At 39.7% G+C, this 18,474-nt stretch overlaps 1 protein-coding gene across 3 annotated transcripts in view; it reads right to left on the reverse strand.

The window, feature by feature from the left end:
• Window positions 1–305: 305 nt before the first annotated feature.
• The window catches only part of FAM20B (FAM20B glycosaminoglycan xylosylkinase), a 40,345-nt gene continuing 22,176 nt past the window's right edge, over window positions 306–18,474 (reverse strand). For all 3 annotated transcript variants that reach the window (XM_037825264.1, XM_037825266.1, XM_037825265.1), the window contains exons 4-8: window positions 12,063–12,172; window positions 7,294–7,465; window positions 6,891–7,082; window positions 5,183–5,242; window positions 306–2,204 (exon numbers count right to left, since the gene is read on the reverse strand). In XM_037825264.1, coding sequence (XP_037681192.1) covers window positions 1,973–2,204; window positions 5,183–5,242; window positions 6,891–7,082; window positions 7,294–7,465; window positions 12,063–12,172 — 766 coding nt within the window. In that variant the 3' untranslated portion in view covers window positions 306–1,972. The remainder of the gene's footprint in view (window positions 2,205–5,182; window positions 5,243–6,890; window positions 7,083–7,293; window positions 7,466–12,062; window positions 12,173–18,474) is intronic.

The following is an 18,474-nucleotide window of genomic DNA, read 5'->3' on the forward strand; positions in this document are numbered from 1 at the left end:
ACAATTTAGTTCAACTAACATTATCAAGGAGAACAGAGATGACATCCTTCCTACTGTCTCCTTCCAGCTGTCTCCCAGAAGCTGTAGGATAAGCACTATCTAAAGTATTCTCAAGCTAAATTGTGCATGTCCCTGGACACACATAGTAAATGGCCTGAAAATGGAAATCAGTGCCTCCTTTTGTTAATACTCCTTCAGTTCTGTGCTAATATCTGACATCTTAAATTCAATACCCTTTTTATAACTCAGCCCATGCCCACCTTAAAACAAATATACAAAGTACAAAAGTACCTCCAATTTCATGCTATTTTAAAGTAGTTACAGGTTACTCGGTTATCTTTCAATAGGAGAAAATTAGCGCACAAATCCTAAAGCTTTTTTTTTTTTAAGTGTGGTTGCCTAAAGTTGATCTCCAATGGCTGACATAAAATTTGTTCAACCGCACTGTTTAAAATATTAGTCTCTGCTGGACAGAAGTAAAAAACTTGAACAGCACCCAGACAAGATGCAGGAGAGAAAAACATACAGCTCTGAGCACAGGTTGAGTGGGTGCACCAGGCATGTTGCCTTCTGGCCCAGTCTTTCACTGCAGCTGCTTACATGTCAAATCACTTTGCCAGAACACAAAAATGCACTGGTGGTTTAGTAACTTGAAATGTGAATATGCTAAGAGGTGGAAGGACAGTACCACATCGTGGGTTCAGAACTCCAACAGAGACTGAATAATGAAATTAGGGTTTGATATAAATCAAAATCTTAAGGCTCCTCATGGTAACTTCCTTAATTTCAAGGCTCAGAAGGCTTAAAATCTTTGTTGCCAGTCTTTTGCATGGCCCAAATCGTAAGCTAAGTCCAGCCACCAACAGGACGTGCACTACTATCTGTAGGAGTGAGCTGGCTTTTCTCACAAGAAAGGCACGGACAGGGTTGTCAGTCTCTTGGGAGCAGCAGCTTCAATGTCCAAATGCCTTAAAGGCAGATGTGGAAATTCGGTTCAGAAGAGAAATGAAGATGGCAGAGAACACAGGCAACCTGACTCTTACTCAAGGTATTATTTCAGTTTGCTTTGTTAATTAAGAAAGGATTTGCCTGCTTTGGGCAAAAGGGGGAAAAAAAGTCTCCATAAGAGAATCATTCTTGGGATGTAAAATATTTTCTTTAGAGACAATTATTTGACCAATTTGGACAAAACTGTGAGAATGAAGACTTTACTTAGGTACAAAGCCATCTTTGTTTTTTACACACCTGAAGAACCTAAATTCAGGGGAATCTGTTTTCACTAATGATCTCAGTATAAAATTCAATCATCTCCCTGATTCTGGAGATCAAGTGATCCCTTTCTCCTTTCCTCCTCTAAGAATCATCAAAAGCACCACTAGCCAACTGCTTAAAAGCCCAAATGCCTTCCCTGCTTTTGCCCTCCTCTCAATGCTACCTAAAACCATGTCCCCTCCAACAGAGAGTGCGATCTCGGCTCAAAAGAAGGCAAGGTTTTATTTGCCGCCACTCCTTAGGAGGCAGTAAGCTTTCCAATGTGACTAGCTCTGGTGAAAAAGGACATAAGAGACTCTAAAGTGTTTTCAGAAAATCCACACATTTGGGAAAAGGACTGTAAGGTTTAACTCAAAACACACACTCCAGAAACAATGCCAGCATTAACCTATCCAATGTCACTTCTCTGCTTGTCCTTTGGCATGAGAAATTAAGACTAACCATGCCGCCCACTGCTAGAATGGGCAGATGATGCCAAGGAAGTCAAAAGGTGATTCAGCAGGAACAGCTCTGTGGTCTGAAACTTGTAGTCTTTGCTTTAGTTTCTACTATGGAAAACACCAAAGACATCCAAGGCCACCCTGTCCCCTATCGCCAGAACTTGCTGCTGGCCATTTCCAATCCATCTGTTACATTTAGAATTGATTGTGCTGTTTTTCTATCTTTGCAAAAAGAAGTTTCACATATTCTGTGTTGAAAATTACAAGTGGGAGAGAGGCATCCTGTCTTCCACTAGCACAGAGTCCACCCCAAACTGGTCAGTGCACTGCTTCACGGTGGCCAGGATGCTCAGCAGCCGTGGGTCCACAGCATCCAGGTGAGGCCCAGAAAGCACTGGAGAGATGGGGTCATGGGCCATGGCAGATTTTAAGGCAGACTTCAGCACACCATTCTTCAGGTAGTTTAGTCTGTTCCAAGTAGAAACCCGAATGCTAGAAGAAAAAGTTTTAGGACAAGTTACATACAAACTTGGATGGACTTTAAGGCCTGTTTGGTAGACAGAAGTAAAGAAATAACAATGTAAAATACCTCAACTGAAAAAAATCATTTCTATTTCAGAATTACCTCTACATTATGAGTTAAGTCACATTACCCGGTTTTGATTTTTTTTTTTCTGGGTATTCAGTCAGATACACAAAGATTTGTACATATTTATGTTCTCTGCAATGCTATTTTTAACAGGAAAAATGGGAAACAATTTGAATGCCCAACAACTAAGAAATAGTTAAATAAATTATGGTTAACCATTCAAGGGAATACTGTGCATGGTGGCCTGGGAAAATGCCCACTATATAATGCTGGGTAGAGAAAAAACCTGGGGGGAAAAACCCATTTTACTCTAAATCTATGGGAAAGAAAATGTGTGTATATATGTTTACATGTATATGCGCATGCGCACACACACACACACACACACACACACACACACAATTAGAATAAAGTACACTGCAGCATTAATAGGAGTTACCCTGAGATGTTACTGAGTAATTTTTATTTTCTTCTTTATATGTTTCTGAATTTTAAAAAAATTCTACTACTGATATTAAATAGGAAATTTTATTTTAGGAACACCTATTTTCCTTAATGATTTCACCAACTAAAGAGGGCATTCTGTTTATTTCAGCAAAAAAGTCTTAAGATAAAATAATGACCTCTCTGTGAATAAAGTGGGAATTACTAGGTATGCAGAAACGTCTGATTCTGAAAGAGGCTGCCCCTTCGGGAACTATTTAAAAATAAGGAAGATGGATCTTTGCACAAAGTATGAAAGGGACAGATGAGCACAGATGTGGTATGCCTTTATTTTTCTGAAATAAATGCCCAGGGCATCAGAGCTTCCCCTCTAGGACTAAGTTATCAATTTATTGCCTCTTAGTCTCCAATTCCCCCTTCAATATATGCTACGTTGTAAGAGACAGAATTCCTTTAAACATCACTCCTGTTAAGCTTTCTCAATAGAGGACACTGGAGGGACATTGTATGGTGAATCAGCAGCATGGGCTGAAGAACTCTGCCCAGCCATGTGCCAGAAGACACGTGGTTCCTCAGTGACCCTGCAGCCTCGGCCAGGCATGGTGATAACCTTTCTGAGGCTCTCTTGACATGGAAACCAGCACCCCAAAGACCTCCAGTCCACACCTGCACCCTGATTCCCTCTGTAGACCCATAAGCATGGCTTGCCTGCAGCCCAGAAGGTTCCCAGACTGCCCCTCTCTCTGCATGTCATGCCACCAGTTGTGGATTCCCCATACCTTGGCCATACTCCAGAGGGTTGCTTCCTGCTTGGCCAGTGCATGCAGACCAGCTCTGGCCTAGGCAAACCAGCAAGCTCTCTGCTATCCAGTGGGTTTAACTACACTTTCTCCAATGAGTTCCAAAACCCAGCATTGGGAAGGGGGCCCTCTTTCAAGTCTGTCCTTCCTTGAGGATTCTCCCTTCTTTTATCAGAGTTCAATAATAATTCTTTATATTAAACTTCCCTTGTTTTCCCCATTGTGTCTTCTATCTCCTGATTGGACCAAACTGATACACTGACTATTAATACAAAAACATCTTCCTTCAAAGCCAAACACAATTTTTGGATTGAATGTATTACTGCTTCCCAATATTAATGAAGACAATTAAGGGTTGCCTGGGTAAACTGTTAAATTATACCACTTAAATGAAATAATTAGAATATGAAAATTTATAGAGACAAAAAGTAGAGTACAGGTTACCAGGGACAAGAGTGGGGTGGGTATGGGCAGTTAAACCTTAATGGGTACAGGGTTTCTGATTGAGATGAAGTTTTGGTAATGGAGGGTGGAGATGGTAGCACAACATTGTGAATATGGTTAATGCCAATAAATTGTATGCTTGGGAGTGGCTGGGATGGGAAATTTTAGGCTGTAATATGGTACCACAATTAAATGCAATACATGATCCTGGACTGATCTAATAATAGAGAAGAAAATGCCCAAAAGAACATTATTGATACAACTGAAAAAAGTGAGATACAGACACTGTATGCTTTATATCAATGCTTAAATTTCTTGAACTTGATAAATGTACTTAATGTGGTTACATAAGCGAATATCCTTATTCTTAGGAAACATACATGGTAGTACTAGGTGTTAAAGGAGACTTATGTATGTAATCTACCCTCAAATGTTTAGAAAATGGAAGGGAGGGAGGGAGGGAAGGAAGGAGAGAGGGAGCGAGGATGGACTAACAAACGTGGCAAAATGTTGTAAGTTGGTAAATCTGTGTATCTGGGTTGGGGGGTGTTTACTAGAGTTTTCTGTCTTGTTTCTGTATTATTTTTGTAACTTTCCTGTAAGTTTGAAATTATTTCAAAATAAAAAGTTAAAGAAATTCTATCAGCAAGGATGATCTGAAAAGGAATGCTTTAGAACTCAGTCTTTATTTCATTTTCTTGATTTACTTTTTGATTTATTTGTTTCCTAATACAGACTTAAAAATATTAAATACCTATGAAAAAAGTTACTTTTGGTTTAGACAATTTCAATCTGAGACTTGCATACCCCACATGGTATGTGGCAGGCTAAGAAAGTACTTGAAGCCCCAGTGTAAACATGGTACAGCGACCTGGGACTCAGATTTTACTAGATATTTTTTTTTGTAGTGGGGAGGGGGAAGACACTGCATTTTGCTATTGAAGCAAACATGGACTGAATAGACTGCAAACCTCATTCATATAAAATTAAAATGAATTTTGAGCTTTGAGTGCCTGCCCTCCATCTTTCCATGATCCTTCATATCTCAGGATCTCCAGGGGTTCTGGGTTGGAAAGTATGAGAAGTACTACTCAGATATCAGGAAGTTTTAAGGCCAAGAAAATTGAGGTGCTGTTATCTGAGCCTGAAAAGGATGGCAATGCAGGCACATGTATCTGATGTGTGGAACTTACATGCAGCACTGATAGAGAGGGGCAAGAATGCTTCTCTCATCCAGCGAGGGGTTCCCAAAGCTGAAATTTAAATGAAAACTTTGTCAATTAGCTGAAAGCACTCCTTAGCATCAAAGCAAGAATGAATTCCATAAGAAACCCAATCGTGATCCAAGATAATTTCATGCTCCAACAGCTCAAATCACTTAAATTAAAAATAAGCAGGGCATAGCCAATTAGATACAGGATCCCCCAAAGCCTACAATGAAATATCAAACAAAAAATAATTTACAAAGACACTTTTATTCTGCCAAGATACTGCAAGGTGCTAGAGCATAACTGTATGGTAACACACTGTGGGGTTAACAGATTAAAGGGAGAACTTGAAGACCCCTAAACACAAACAGGTTTTAAGGAGTGGGGAGAGAGATAAAGGCTATTCGTGTTAGGTTCTATAAACAAGCACAAGATAATTACTTGTAAAAGAAATTATCATTGTTCTACCTCAAAATTACTAATCAGAAAAGATTTGAATTATCTTCTTCCTTACAAGTTTGTATATGGCAGATTCAAACCACTTTTCAAACTGCTCACAGAGGCTGAGAAAACTCTTATTGAAAGTAGATGTAAAAATGATCTTAGAAGTAACTCAAAGTTAGTAAAGGAAACCTGAACCTAGAAAAACTGACCATCCTACAGTCTTTCCCTGGAAGCTCACCTTAATAACTGTACCCTTAGCAGAGTGTAGGCCCACAAATAATAAACAGCAAAGGCAACTATTCCAATTTCCATAGTACACATGATTTAAAAAAAAAAATCATTTTTAACAAGTAAGGGTAACAATTTTCAGGAATATATATAGTACTGGCCACTAGCTGCTTTGCTGGGAGTGGAGAGAGAGCGTGGCAGGGCTTGCTGGCCCCTCACTTTCTGTAGCTGTCACCATCTTTCACAGAGCCCCTGGGGTCCTGCTTCATTAACAAATGCTGCCCAAGTGTTCTTTGCTGAGGACCCAAGTCTCAGCTTACTCTCAGGTAACCAACGTTAACAGCAGTGACCTAGTGCCAGGATAATTCTGAGCTCCAGGGAGCTTTTTCATTTAGCAAACATAATTATTAAGTATAACTAAAAGTGTGGTACTGAAATGGGTACCATGGAGAATGGACAATACAAACTGAAAATACACTGCTTTTCAAATAGCTCAGCTCTAAAAAAAAAAAAGGATATATACTTATTCAAAATGAATAAACGTGTCTTATTCAAGATAAAAATAACTTGTCTTCACATATAATCAAGCAGTTGCTCTTCTTCCCATGATAGCAAAAAAGTCTGGGCCTAGACTGCCACAAATGTAGCAAATGTCCTATGAAATGATTTTTTTTTAAAAATTGCATCAACCTTTGGATAGAATAAATTTAATGTTAATTAAGTTTCGCATTCTATTAAATCTGTTTTTCTCAAGATTGTAAACTCATAGCCAAGTAAAGTAGTGATAAATTAAAGACCTTGGTTTCCAGCTGTCTGTCAGGATCTTTGACTCTTTGGAAAGAACCACTTTTGTGGAGGTGGGGCAAACCCAGAAGGGAGGTTGGGTGCCAACAGTGGAGACAGCAAAGGGAAGAGTGCCTTCTGTCAATCGTGTTCTGGATGTTTTCCAGGACCCTCTAGTAAATTCCTTATTTTATACACAGACACCCCTAACTGACAAGGGTTGTCCTGCCAGTCCTACCTTTTGGCATTATCAAGAAGGATGAGCATACTAGCGCCTTCATCATCTTGAAAGCTCTCATAGTGATGGCGGTCAGCATTGCCAATGAGATAATCAAACACAGCTGTGTCAATGATGTCCAGGAGGCGTGGGCCAGAATCATAAGGAGACGTTTTCTTCACAGCGTCGCAGTAGCTCTCGTCATACTCCCACCTGGAGGCAAGCAGCATCACCAGGGTTATTTACTGAGTGCCAACACTGTACCTGGCACTGTATAAAACAAAGAGAAGGCAGAGTCCGGGCCTGGCAGTTTCACCCCTGACCCCACAGTCCTATAAGTCTGGGGCAGAAGCTCTGGCTTCTGTGCAGTGTGTGCATCTGTTCAGGCCTAGGCGAGAATCCAATGGCCCACAGGAGCGTTTACCTGGCCAATTTGCCCTCTCGGTAAGTTCTGCCCCATGGATGTCGGTGTTTCTGCAGAGGCCACACATCTGGAAGCCAGAGTGTGACAGATCCCTCCATCGTGTCTCCATCGGCACAAGCTGGCTCTGTTTCTCGGCAGTAATAACACTTCCCATAGAAGCAAGTATTGTTTCCTAAAGGAGAGAAAGGAGCCAAGTACACATAAGGAAAAACGACTCCAAATTCTCCCCAAACAATGCAGAAGATAGCAGCTGAGTAAAGAGTTACTGTGAAAGCTAAGATTCTAAACTGACTACAGTTAAAACATTTACTTATTTTCTGAATAGATAATAAAAGCACAGTGTGGAAATTCAAAAAGTACAAATGGATATACATCAAAAAGTAAGTCCCCCCCACCCCCATGTCCCTTCTACCCAGCCTCTCTCTCAGGAGTCAACAATTGTCATCAGTATCTTTCTGAACTCAAATTAAAGGAAAGTAATGCCCTCTTCCCCTTAGCCAAGGCTGAGATTTTGGCAACAGTGCCCAATGGAGAGAGAGGGCATGTCTGGGACCAAGCTATGGCCAGGAGTTTGGTTACATACAGGAGGTTTCAGCAAATAAGACTGAGGATAATGGGAGCTAGTCTTCTCACAGATAGAGAAGGGAGTTACCCATATAGAAAGAAGGAAGGCTAGAAGTCCTGTGGTATTGGGTTAGAATTGGAGATACTGGTGTGAATAGATGGTTTTAACACACATACACACATTTCCTACCTCTATTCATTAAGAGAACCTAGAAACAATGACACATTGGTGGTAATCAGCACACCTAACACCCACAGTTTAATTCCTAAATACCATTTTAATACCATATTAAAAGGAATCAGTGCTCCTTGGGAAAACAGCTGACTCCAGGGCTGTGGCAGGAAAAGTACACGATGAGCTTATCTGTTATGCCAGTTAGTAAGGGAGTGCTCAGAGAATGAAGGGGGCATTCCAAAATGACACAGGAGCCAGCTTGTATGAGTTCCCACTGGCCATACTGGGGACAGTCTGAGCATCAAAATAAACAATGATAGTGACAAACTATAACTGAGCAAATAAGAGTCTGTGAGTTCATAGTACTATAAATAAATTGGGGAGGAGCTCAACCCTTCAATAGAATGGTGAGTAATAAATCTAGAAGGAATGATGGAATTAGAAAATCAGCATTTGACAACTACCATTGTAATAACTGACTCAGGCAATAATTATCAATGAACACATAGCTGGTGGGTGAAAGTTTTATAACAAACAGAACATTTATACAGTTCTAGAGTAGCTCCCTACAAAGTATTTAGTAATTAATAAGTACAACATACTTATTAACTTTATATTGTAGAAACTCTGCAGACATCATCTTAAGTGATAAAAAAAGTTAACATCACCAGTAATGGGAAATGATAAGTCAACATTGTGTGCCACTTGATAAGATAAACTGAGAAGAGCACAGTACCACTTCTCTGGTATTCCTAACAAAATTTTAAATCATGAGGAAACATCAGACAAACCCAAACTGGGAAACATTATAAGCAACTAACCTGTACTTTTCGAAAATGTCAAGATCATGAAAGACAAGGAAAGACTGAGGAATTGCTCCAGATTGATGGAGGTTAAAAAGACATGACAATTGCATGCAACATGATTATAAACTGAATCTCTGATTTATATGGGGCATTACAGAGACAAGTGGCAATACTCATAGTGTCTATGGATTAGATGGTGAGACTAGATCAATGTTTATTTCTTGATTTTGATAGTTGAATGTGATTATGTAGGAGAGTGTCCTGGTAGCTGGGAAATATTCACTGGAGTTTTAAGGAGTCATGAGGCAGTCCACATCTGCAACCTATTCTCAAATGGTTCGAAAGTGTTAACTGACAAATCTGGAGGAAGAGTATATGAAATCCAATCCAGAAACTTGGAAGTCATTCTTAATTTTCTGTTCTCTCTCAGTCCCCCTCCAAGCCCCACTGTTCACACCAAACTCCTTCCATTCTAATTCCTTAATTATCTCAAAATGTTTCTATCTCCTGTCCCTGTCTGAGTTCTGACTCTTACTGCATATGAATTTACTGTAACAGCCTCCAAGTGCTCCCTTTATCTCCTGATTTTCCTCTTCCCAATTCATCCTCCAATTGCTGCCACAATTATTTTTCTAAAATTCAAATCTGAATTTTTCATGTTCAAACTCATTGAATGGCCTCCAGTGCCTAAAGAGAAAGTCTTGAAACCTAATTATGGTGTACAAGTCCAACTTCAGTGACACTGTCCTGACCGTCTGCCTTTCTCACTCACGGACCCCACATACCCTTTACTTCGGCTAACCTACACAGTCTCCTGAGCTTGTTATGCTCTTCACTCACTTCTTGTCACCCGTGTCCATGCTCTGTCCTCCACCTGGAGGAACAGGATTTTTAATTCAGGAGGGCTGTGGACAACATGGGAACAAAATTACCTCTTTATTTTCCTAGCCTCTATTTGAAATGTAGCATTCCCTTCAATTATGAAGGAAGAGAGCAAACTATAGTCGTATTAGCATGACCTGTGACTTTGTCACCAGAAGAAATCACAGATTTTTTTATATCACTTTAGTGTTGCTGCAGATATCTCAAAATATCATTTATATTCATCACTAGTTTGAAATTATGGTAGTCACTAACTCACCACTAGAGTTTTTTATGTATTATGTTAAATAAGGACGCACATGTTGCTATACTACAAATTTGCTTTTTGAATTTTTTCATAACAAAACTATACCTTCAATATTATTGGTTTCCTTTATAAATCTATGCATCTCAGGTATTTAAAAACACCATTCTGAGAAGGGATTCATAAGTGTTTCCAGACTGTCAAAAGGATCCAAGAGCCCAAAAAAAGTTGAGTCCAAACCTAGAATGTTCTTTCCCACTATATCTACCTGGGGGGCTGCTATTCTCCCTTTAAGTCATGGGTTAAATATCACCCCCACCAATCCACTATCATTTAGGCCCTAACTTCCACCCATTCCCTGTTCCCTTAGGCATTTGTACATATCTAGCTCCCCCATTTCTCAAAGTGCCTTGAAGGGAAGACAGTGTCATTCATTTTTGTATACTAAGAACCTACTTCAGAACCTGTCACACAGAAGTGAAATAAACTATTGTTGAATAAATGAATGAATATTAAAGAATATAAACAGATGAAAGATTTTAGAATCTTAAAATCTAGATCTGAATCCCGGCTAATAATTGGTAGCTTTGTGACTTTGGAAAGGTGTTTGACTCTTCTAAGCCTCTTTTCTATGTATGAAATGTAGGCAATATCTCCCCTACTTACTGTACTCTTGTCAAGAGAATCGAGTAAGGTAATTGTGTGAAAGTGCTTCATAAAACTGCAAAGGCTACACAGAATTTAGTCTTTGTTATACCAAGTTACCTATTAATACTTAAAAAACAATTGTGCTAACATCAGCACATTATTAAAAATTTCACCTCCAATCAAATCCCTCTACCTGTGCTATGCTGTGGGATACCCAGAAGCTCATCATTCTCCAAAAGTACCATTCCTGTGTACTTTCAGGCCTTTATGCCCTTGTTCCCACTATTATTTCCTGTTATTCTACCCAATGCCCTTTCCTCTTTGCCTGCCTAGGTAATGCTTACTAATTCTTCAACACTCAATCCAGTGTTAATAACATCTTCTACAAAGCCTTTTTCTGTCCTCTCCCTTCTCTGTACTTTTTTATAATGTATGATAGTGAGTCTCTGGAGAGCAGGGACTCTGGTTTGTTCTTCTTGACCTTCTCTCTCTATCCCAACACCAACAGGAATTCAAGTCATGTTTGCTGAGCATAAAATTGAACAACCAAAGGTGATTAGAAAATATATGAAACAAATCAGTGACTTTGCTATTTGTAAGAAAAGCAGAGTCCCAGCCTTGTAAATATTTAAATTCTGAATGATAAATCTGTCACAAGTCCTTTAAATATTCAGTTTCACTTCATTTTAAACATAAATCTACTCACGCTAGCAAAGTAAGGTGAAGTTCGTCTTGCTATGTCTGTTTCAACAGTCATACCATGATGCGGAGAACTGTGTCACTGAAAATGTCACCATGCAGAGACTGAGGCAAGAGACCATGGCACCTCTGAATTCTTCTTGTTCTCATTATGCCCACAAGGAGAACAGGAGTGAGAATTTTAGCTCAAATCTCTAACCTCAGAATGAGAGAACAGAGACCCTAGCCAATTCCATGCACACTGAGTTATAGGCTAACCCTTGCAGAACAGCAGTAGGTAGCAGTGATCTTCCAGGTCCAAATGCAACCCTACAGGGGAATTTCTGACCCTCTACAGGGTTGCCTTAAGGTTTCCTCAATTTAAGAAGATAAGAGACAGTTCCTAAGAAAGCACATGTATAAGAAAAAAAAAAAAAAAAAAAGCCCAACCCAATGAATATAGACAGTAACAGAATAAGGCCAAAATCAGTTTGAGGTTTAACTGTAACACCAGGCAGAAAAAAATAAAGTTATTACACCATTGGTAAATGACTTCACACCCTAGTTCACAGACAAAACAGGGGGCATTGAGGAAAACTTCACTTCCTGCTATTTAGATCCATTTTCTACAGTAACCTGAGAACAGGTTGCCTGATTTGCTTTTGTATTCCTTTGAGCTCTTCAATTCCTAAAAGTCATGACCAGTTTGCTCAATGATCTCCCATTTAACTTAGGAACTATTCCCCTATTTAAATGTTCTCGATAATCTTACCTACAGTTAGAAAGGTGCTCAACAGCTGCTCCGTGGCAACAGGCTTGATCTCTGTCCGCAGATTAATAAATCTGCCAACCACCAAGGGGGCTCGACGGAAGCCCAGAATCCTGATTTGGAAGGTTGAAGAAGAGAAGAGAAAAATCTTTGGGAATGTATTTTAAATATCAGCCTTAAAACATGGCAATCATGTTAAGTGTGTAAAAGTATTGTATCTCCTTAATTTTTAGAGGTACAAATATTTAGGAGTTTAATAACTATATATATATATATATATATATATATAATTTATTTTGATGTACTTCAGCAAAAAGGATATAGCAAATCTGGCAAAATGGGAACAATTGTTAAATGTGTAGTATATGGGTTCATTATACTAGTCTACTTTTTTGTTAGAAATTTTTTTCATAATTACTAAAATAAATTTTAACAAAGTATTAGAAAAAACTGGGTCTAAACCCATACACAGGTTTAAAGCTTTGGCTGAAACAGGACACTAACGAAAAGCTATGCAGACTGATCTGAAATAACAAACCCATAGGACAGCTTAAATATAGAGACATTGGAAGATAGCTCTCTAATGGCCTAAAAGCACTACCTTATGGTTGAACACAAATAATTTTGTAAAAAGGAATACACACTGAAGAAAAGTTTAGAGGGACAGAATTTGAAACACTCAGAAAAATCATAAAGAAGAAAATAAAAATGACACATAATTCTACAATCCAGAAACAACCATTAACACTTTGGCATATAAACATTTTTTCCTTCCCATGTACATATAAACACATACAATTATGTATATATATATAGAGAGAGATTATACTGTAAGTAGTAAAAAAAATTTTTTTTTATTAGAGTAGTTGTGGGTTCACAGAACAATCATGCATAAAATACAGGGTTCCCATATACCACCTAACTATTAATACCTTGCACTGGTGTGGTACATTCATTACAACTGATGAAAGTTCACTTTTATAACTGTACTACTGACTATAATCCATGGCCTAACTTAGGGTCCATTGTTGTGCAAGTCTATGGATCTTCTCACAAAAATTTTTATTTTAGTACCATATATACAACTTAACATCTCAATCGCTTTTAACCACATTCAGACATATATATTTCAGTACTGTTAATTACATTCACAGTGTTGTGCTACCATCAATGCAATCCATTACCAAGACATTTCCATTTTTTCAAATAGGAACCCTATAAATTTTAATCCTTAAATCCCTATTCCCTACTCCCTCCCTGTCCTTTGGTAACTATATTCTAGATTCTGACTCCATGAGTTTGCTTATTCTAGTTATTTCTTATCAGTGAGATCATACAATACTTGTCCTTTTGTGTATGGCTTATTTCACTCAACATGATGTCTTCAAGATTCATCCATGTTGTCACATGTATCAGGACTTCATTCCTTTTAATGGCTGAATAATATTCCATTGTATGTATACACCACATTTTTTTTATCCATTCATCGAATGATGGAAACTAGGGTAGCTTCCAACTTTTGGCAAGTGTGAATAATTCCGCTACGAACACTGGTGTGCAAACATCTGTTCAAGTCCCTGCTTTCAATTCTTTTGGGTATATACCTAGAAGTGGGATTGCCAGGTCATATACTAAAATTCTATTCTTAACTGTGAGGAACAGCCAAACTGTCTTTTACAGCAAAGCTGCACCATTTTACATTCCCACCAGCAATGAATAAGTGTTCCTGTTTCTACATATCCTCCCCGCACTTGTAATTTTCCACTTTTTTTAATAGTAGCCATTTTAGTGGGTGTGAAATGCTGTGTGTAGTTTAGTATCCTCTTATTCATCGTTGTATCATGAGCCTTTTCCCATGTCATTGGAAATTCTTTAGAAATGGCTATCTAATAAATAATCTATTTTTCATGGCTGTTGACTCTGTCCCAAACCCAATCTTGGAAATGCCACAAGAGCAAGGAAATCAACAATTTTGTCAAAATAACATAGAAATCAAGAGAACCCCCTAAGGCAACAGAAGGTAGTTAAATCCTAATGTAATGGAGAAACAGCAACCCAAAGCAGAAAAGTATCAGGATGGGGACTCGGGCAAGATGGCGGCATAGAGAGGAGTGGAAGCTAAGTAGTCCCCCTGGAACAACTACAAAAAACCAGAAACAACTAGTAAATAACCCAGAATAACTGCGGGGGGACAAACGAGACCATCCATTCATCATACACCAACCTGAATTGGGAGGAATGCCCGAGAACACAGCATAAAATCTGTAAGTAAAACCTACGGAACCAGGTCGGGAGACCCCCTCCCCCATAGCCCGAGCTGCAAAGCCTCGTGGTGCCAGAGAAGCTCTCTCCCAGCAAGCGAATATAGCTCAGCTGAGCTCCAACTGGGGTTTTAAGTAGCGAGTGTGAACTGCTCACTACAGGTACGCAGCCCCAAAAAACAGAGGCTTTGGGTGACGACTGACCTGGGAGAGCCGGAGGGTTGCCTTGGACTCGGCCTGAAGGGGACTATCTGTTTCTTTTTTGGCTCAGTGGAGAAAGCCCCAGTCATTTTCAGTTTCCAGGGCTGTGACTCTGGGAAGGGTGGAGACAGCACAAGCAGAGAGAGAGACCATTGAAATGCTAATGACCTCCACCTGAGGGGTCTGTCTTCTCTAGGAGGAAAGGGGTGGGGCCCTTTCCATTCAGAACCAGACCCCAGAGCCTGTGGGAACACAGCCATACCTCCTCACACCAGTCAAGAATTATAGGCTAACAGGCGCCACCTGCTGGGCAGAAAAGCACAGTGACCCAAGGCATCAAAGGGTGGAGCAATTTTCTAAGACACACCCTCAGGGAAACCAGATACTGAATATTTCTTCCCTCTGGGACCTGAGCCTGTTCTGGTCTGGGAAAACCTGATTTGGATAACCAAGGAAACCATGCCTAGACAACAAAAAATTACAACCTACACTAAGAAAAACAAAGTTATGGCCCAGTCAAAGGAACAAACGTACACTTCAACTGAGATACAGGAATTTAAACAACTAATGCTAAATCAATTCAAAAAGTTTAGAGAATATATTGCAAAAGAGATAGAGGCTGTAAAGGAAGAACTGGACATGTATACGGCAGAAATCAAAAGTTCAAAAAACCTACTAGTAGAATCTATGGAAATGAAAGGCACAACACGAGATGAAAGACACAATGGAAACATACAACAGCAGATCTCAAGAGGCAGAAGAAAACACTCAGGAACTGGAGAACAAAACACCTGAAAGCCTACACACAAAGGAGCAGATGGAGAAAAGAATGAAAAAATATGAGCAACGTCTCTGGGAACTCAAAGATGAAACAAAGTACAATAATGTACGTATCACTGGTGTCCCAGAAGGAGAAGAGAAGGGAAAGGGGGCAGAAGCAACAATAGAGGAAATAATTAATGAAAATTTCCCATCTCTTATGAAAGACATAAAATTACAGATCCAAGAAGCGCAGCGTACTCCAAACAGAAGAGATATGAATAGGTCTAGGCCAAGACACTTAATAATCAGATTATCAAATGTCAAAGACAAAGAGAGAATCCTGAAAGCAGCAACAGAAAAGCAATCCATTACATACAAAGGAAGCTTAATAAGACTGTGCGGATCTCTCAGCAGAAACCATGGAGGCAAGAAGGAAGTGGTATGATATATTTAAGATACTGAAAGAGAAAAACCACCAACCAAGAATCCTGTATCCAGCAAAGCTGTCCTTCAAATATGAGGGAGGGCTCAAAATATTTTCTGACAAACAGACAATGAGAGACTATGTGAACAAGACACCTGCCCTACAGGAAATACTAAAGGGAGCACTACAGGGTGATAGAAGACAGGAGTGTGTGGTTTGGAACACAATTTTGGGAGATGGTAGCACAACAATGGAAGTACACTGAACAAAGGTAACTATGAATATGGTTGAGAGAAGAAGGTGGGAAGCATGTGAGACACCACAAGAAAGGAGGAAAGATAAAGACTGGGACTGTGTAACTTGGTGAAATCTAGAGTATCCAACAATTGTGATAAAATGTCCAAGTATGTTGTTTTACAAGGGAGAACAAGCAAATGTCAACCTTGCAAGGTGTTAAAAATGGGGAGGCATTGGGGGAGGGATGCAATCAGCATAAACTAGAGACTGTAACTAATAGAATCATTGTATCATGCTTCCTTTAATGTAACAAAGGTGATATACCAAGGTGAATGCAGATAAGAGGGGGGGATAGGGGAGGCATGTTAGATACTTGACATTGGTGGTATTGTCTGATTCTTTATTCTACTTTGATTTAAGGTTATTTTTCCTTTTGCTGCTTCCTAGCTGTCATTTTTTTGTTTCCTCTTTCTTTTGCCTCTCTACCTTCTTTGACTCTCCGTCCTGCCTTGTGGAAGAAATGTAGATGCTCTTGCTTAGTATGAGCAGAATGTTCAATTAGGATGAACTTAAATGTTTGGAAATGAACAGGGGTGTTGGTAGCAAGATGTGAGAATTAACTAACAGCGCCGAATGGTGTGTGAATGAGGTGGAAAGGGGAAGCTCAGAGTCATATATGTCAGCAGAAGGAAAGTTGGAGGTCAAAAGATGGAAATGTATAAAACTGAATCCTATGGTGGGCAATGTCCATGATCAACTGTACAAATACTAGAAATTGCTTCCATGAACCAGAACAAATGTATGACAATACAATTAGAAGTTAATAATAGAGGGGCATATGGGGAAGAACTATATACCTATTACAAACTATATACTACAGTTAGTAGTATTTCAACATTTTTTCATAAACAGTAACAAAGGTACTATATCAATACTAGGAGTCAACAATTGAGGGGGGTTGGTTAGGGATAGGGGAGTATTAGAGTTTCCTTTTCTTTTTTTCTTTTTTCATCTTTCACTTTATTTCTTGTCTGGAGTAATGAAAAGTTTCTAAAAATTGAACAAAAATTAAGTGTGATGGATGCACAGCTGTATGAGGGTACCCAGGGGCAAGTGATTGTACACTTTGGATCTTTGGATAATTGTATGGTATCTGAACAATCTCAATAAAAATGAAAAAAAAAAAATCTTCAAAAAAAAAAAAAAGAAAAGTATCAGGATGGGAAAGGTTTTTCCTCTCAACATATCACTGCCGGGCCAAATAGCAGGCAGCTTAGCACAGAGGGGCAGTATCACAGTGAAGTTTGAGCTTGGCTGGGGTGGCAGTTAACAACAGGGGTAGAGAGAATAGCTTGAGAACACTTTCAGACTTTGAGGTAGGGAAGGGCTTTTAAAAATAAGACTTTGAGGGGGCAAGATGGCAGCATAGGTAGGTGTAGAATTTAGTTAGTTCCCTGGAGCAACTAATAAACAACCAGGAACAACTAGTAAATAATCTGGAACAACTGCTGGGGGATAGCCGTGACTGTCCACATATTGTGCACCCACCTGGCTTCGGTGGAATGGCTGAGATCGCAGCATAAAATCTGTAAGTGAAAACCGTGGAACCCCACCGGGAGTCCCCTTCCCCAATGGCAGGATGAGCTTCAAGAAATTCGCTGTGGGAGAAAGCAGCATTCCTGGAGCAAGCGAATATAGCTCAGCCTAGCTCCAACTGGGGTTTAAATTAACAAATGTGGACTGCTGAATACAAGCTACAAACAGAAAAATCCCTAACAAGCAGCCAAGGACCCCAACGTCGCTCCCAGTGGAGAGGAGGTGGGGCTGATGGGAAAAAAAATTAATTAAAAAAAAGAAGGAAAAAAATACAGAGGATTTTAAAGACGACTGACCTTAGAGAGCCAGAAAAAGCCTGTGCCCCAGGAAAGGGAGCCCAGAAGACCAGGTGAAACTGGGGGACCTTGGACTGGCTCTGAAAAGGGGCTTTCTTTCCCTTTTTCTCTCTCTAAACCTGAGTGGCTCAGTGAAGAGAGCCTCAGCTATTTTCAGTTTGCAGTGCTCTGACCCAGACAGGTGGTGTTAACAGAGAGAACAAGGAGTAATTCTTCCCTAAGAAGAAAGAGGTGGGGCCCAGATCTAGTGCTGGCCCTCCCTTCAGAATTCAGACCCCAGAGCCTGGGGGAAAACAGTCAAAACAGAAACAACCTCAGTGGAGAATTAAAGGGGCCACACTTCCTTATACCAGTAGGGAGCAACAGGCTGACAGGCGCCATGTGCTGGGCAGGTTAGAAAACGCACAGCGGCTAGAGACCTCACAGGAAAGTCTGTCTCTTCTAAGACACACCCTGAAGGAAACTTGACACTGAATATAGCCCTATTCTGAGACCTGAACCCGTTTTGGTCTGGGAAAATCTGATTGGGGTAACCAAGGAAAACAGATGCTAGACAACAGAAAACTACAAATTACACTAGGAAAAATGAAGATATGGCCCAGTCAAAGGAACAAACTTACACCTCAATTAAGATACAG

This window comes from Choloepus didactylus, chromosome 2 (genome assembly GCF_015220235.1).
Source record: "Choloepus didactylus isolate mChoDid1 chromosome 2, mChoDid1.pri, whole genome shotgun sequence".
Taxonomy (NCBI): Eukaryota; Metazoa; Chordata; class Mammalia; order Pilosa; family Megalonychidae; genus Choloepus; species Choloepus didactylus.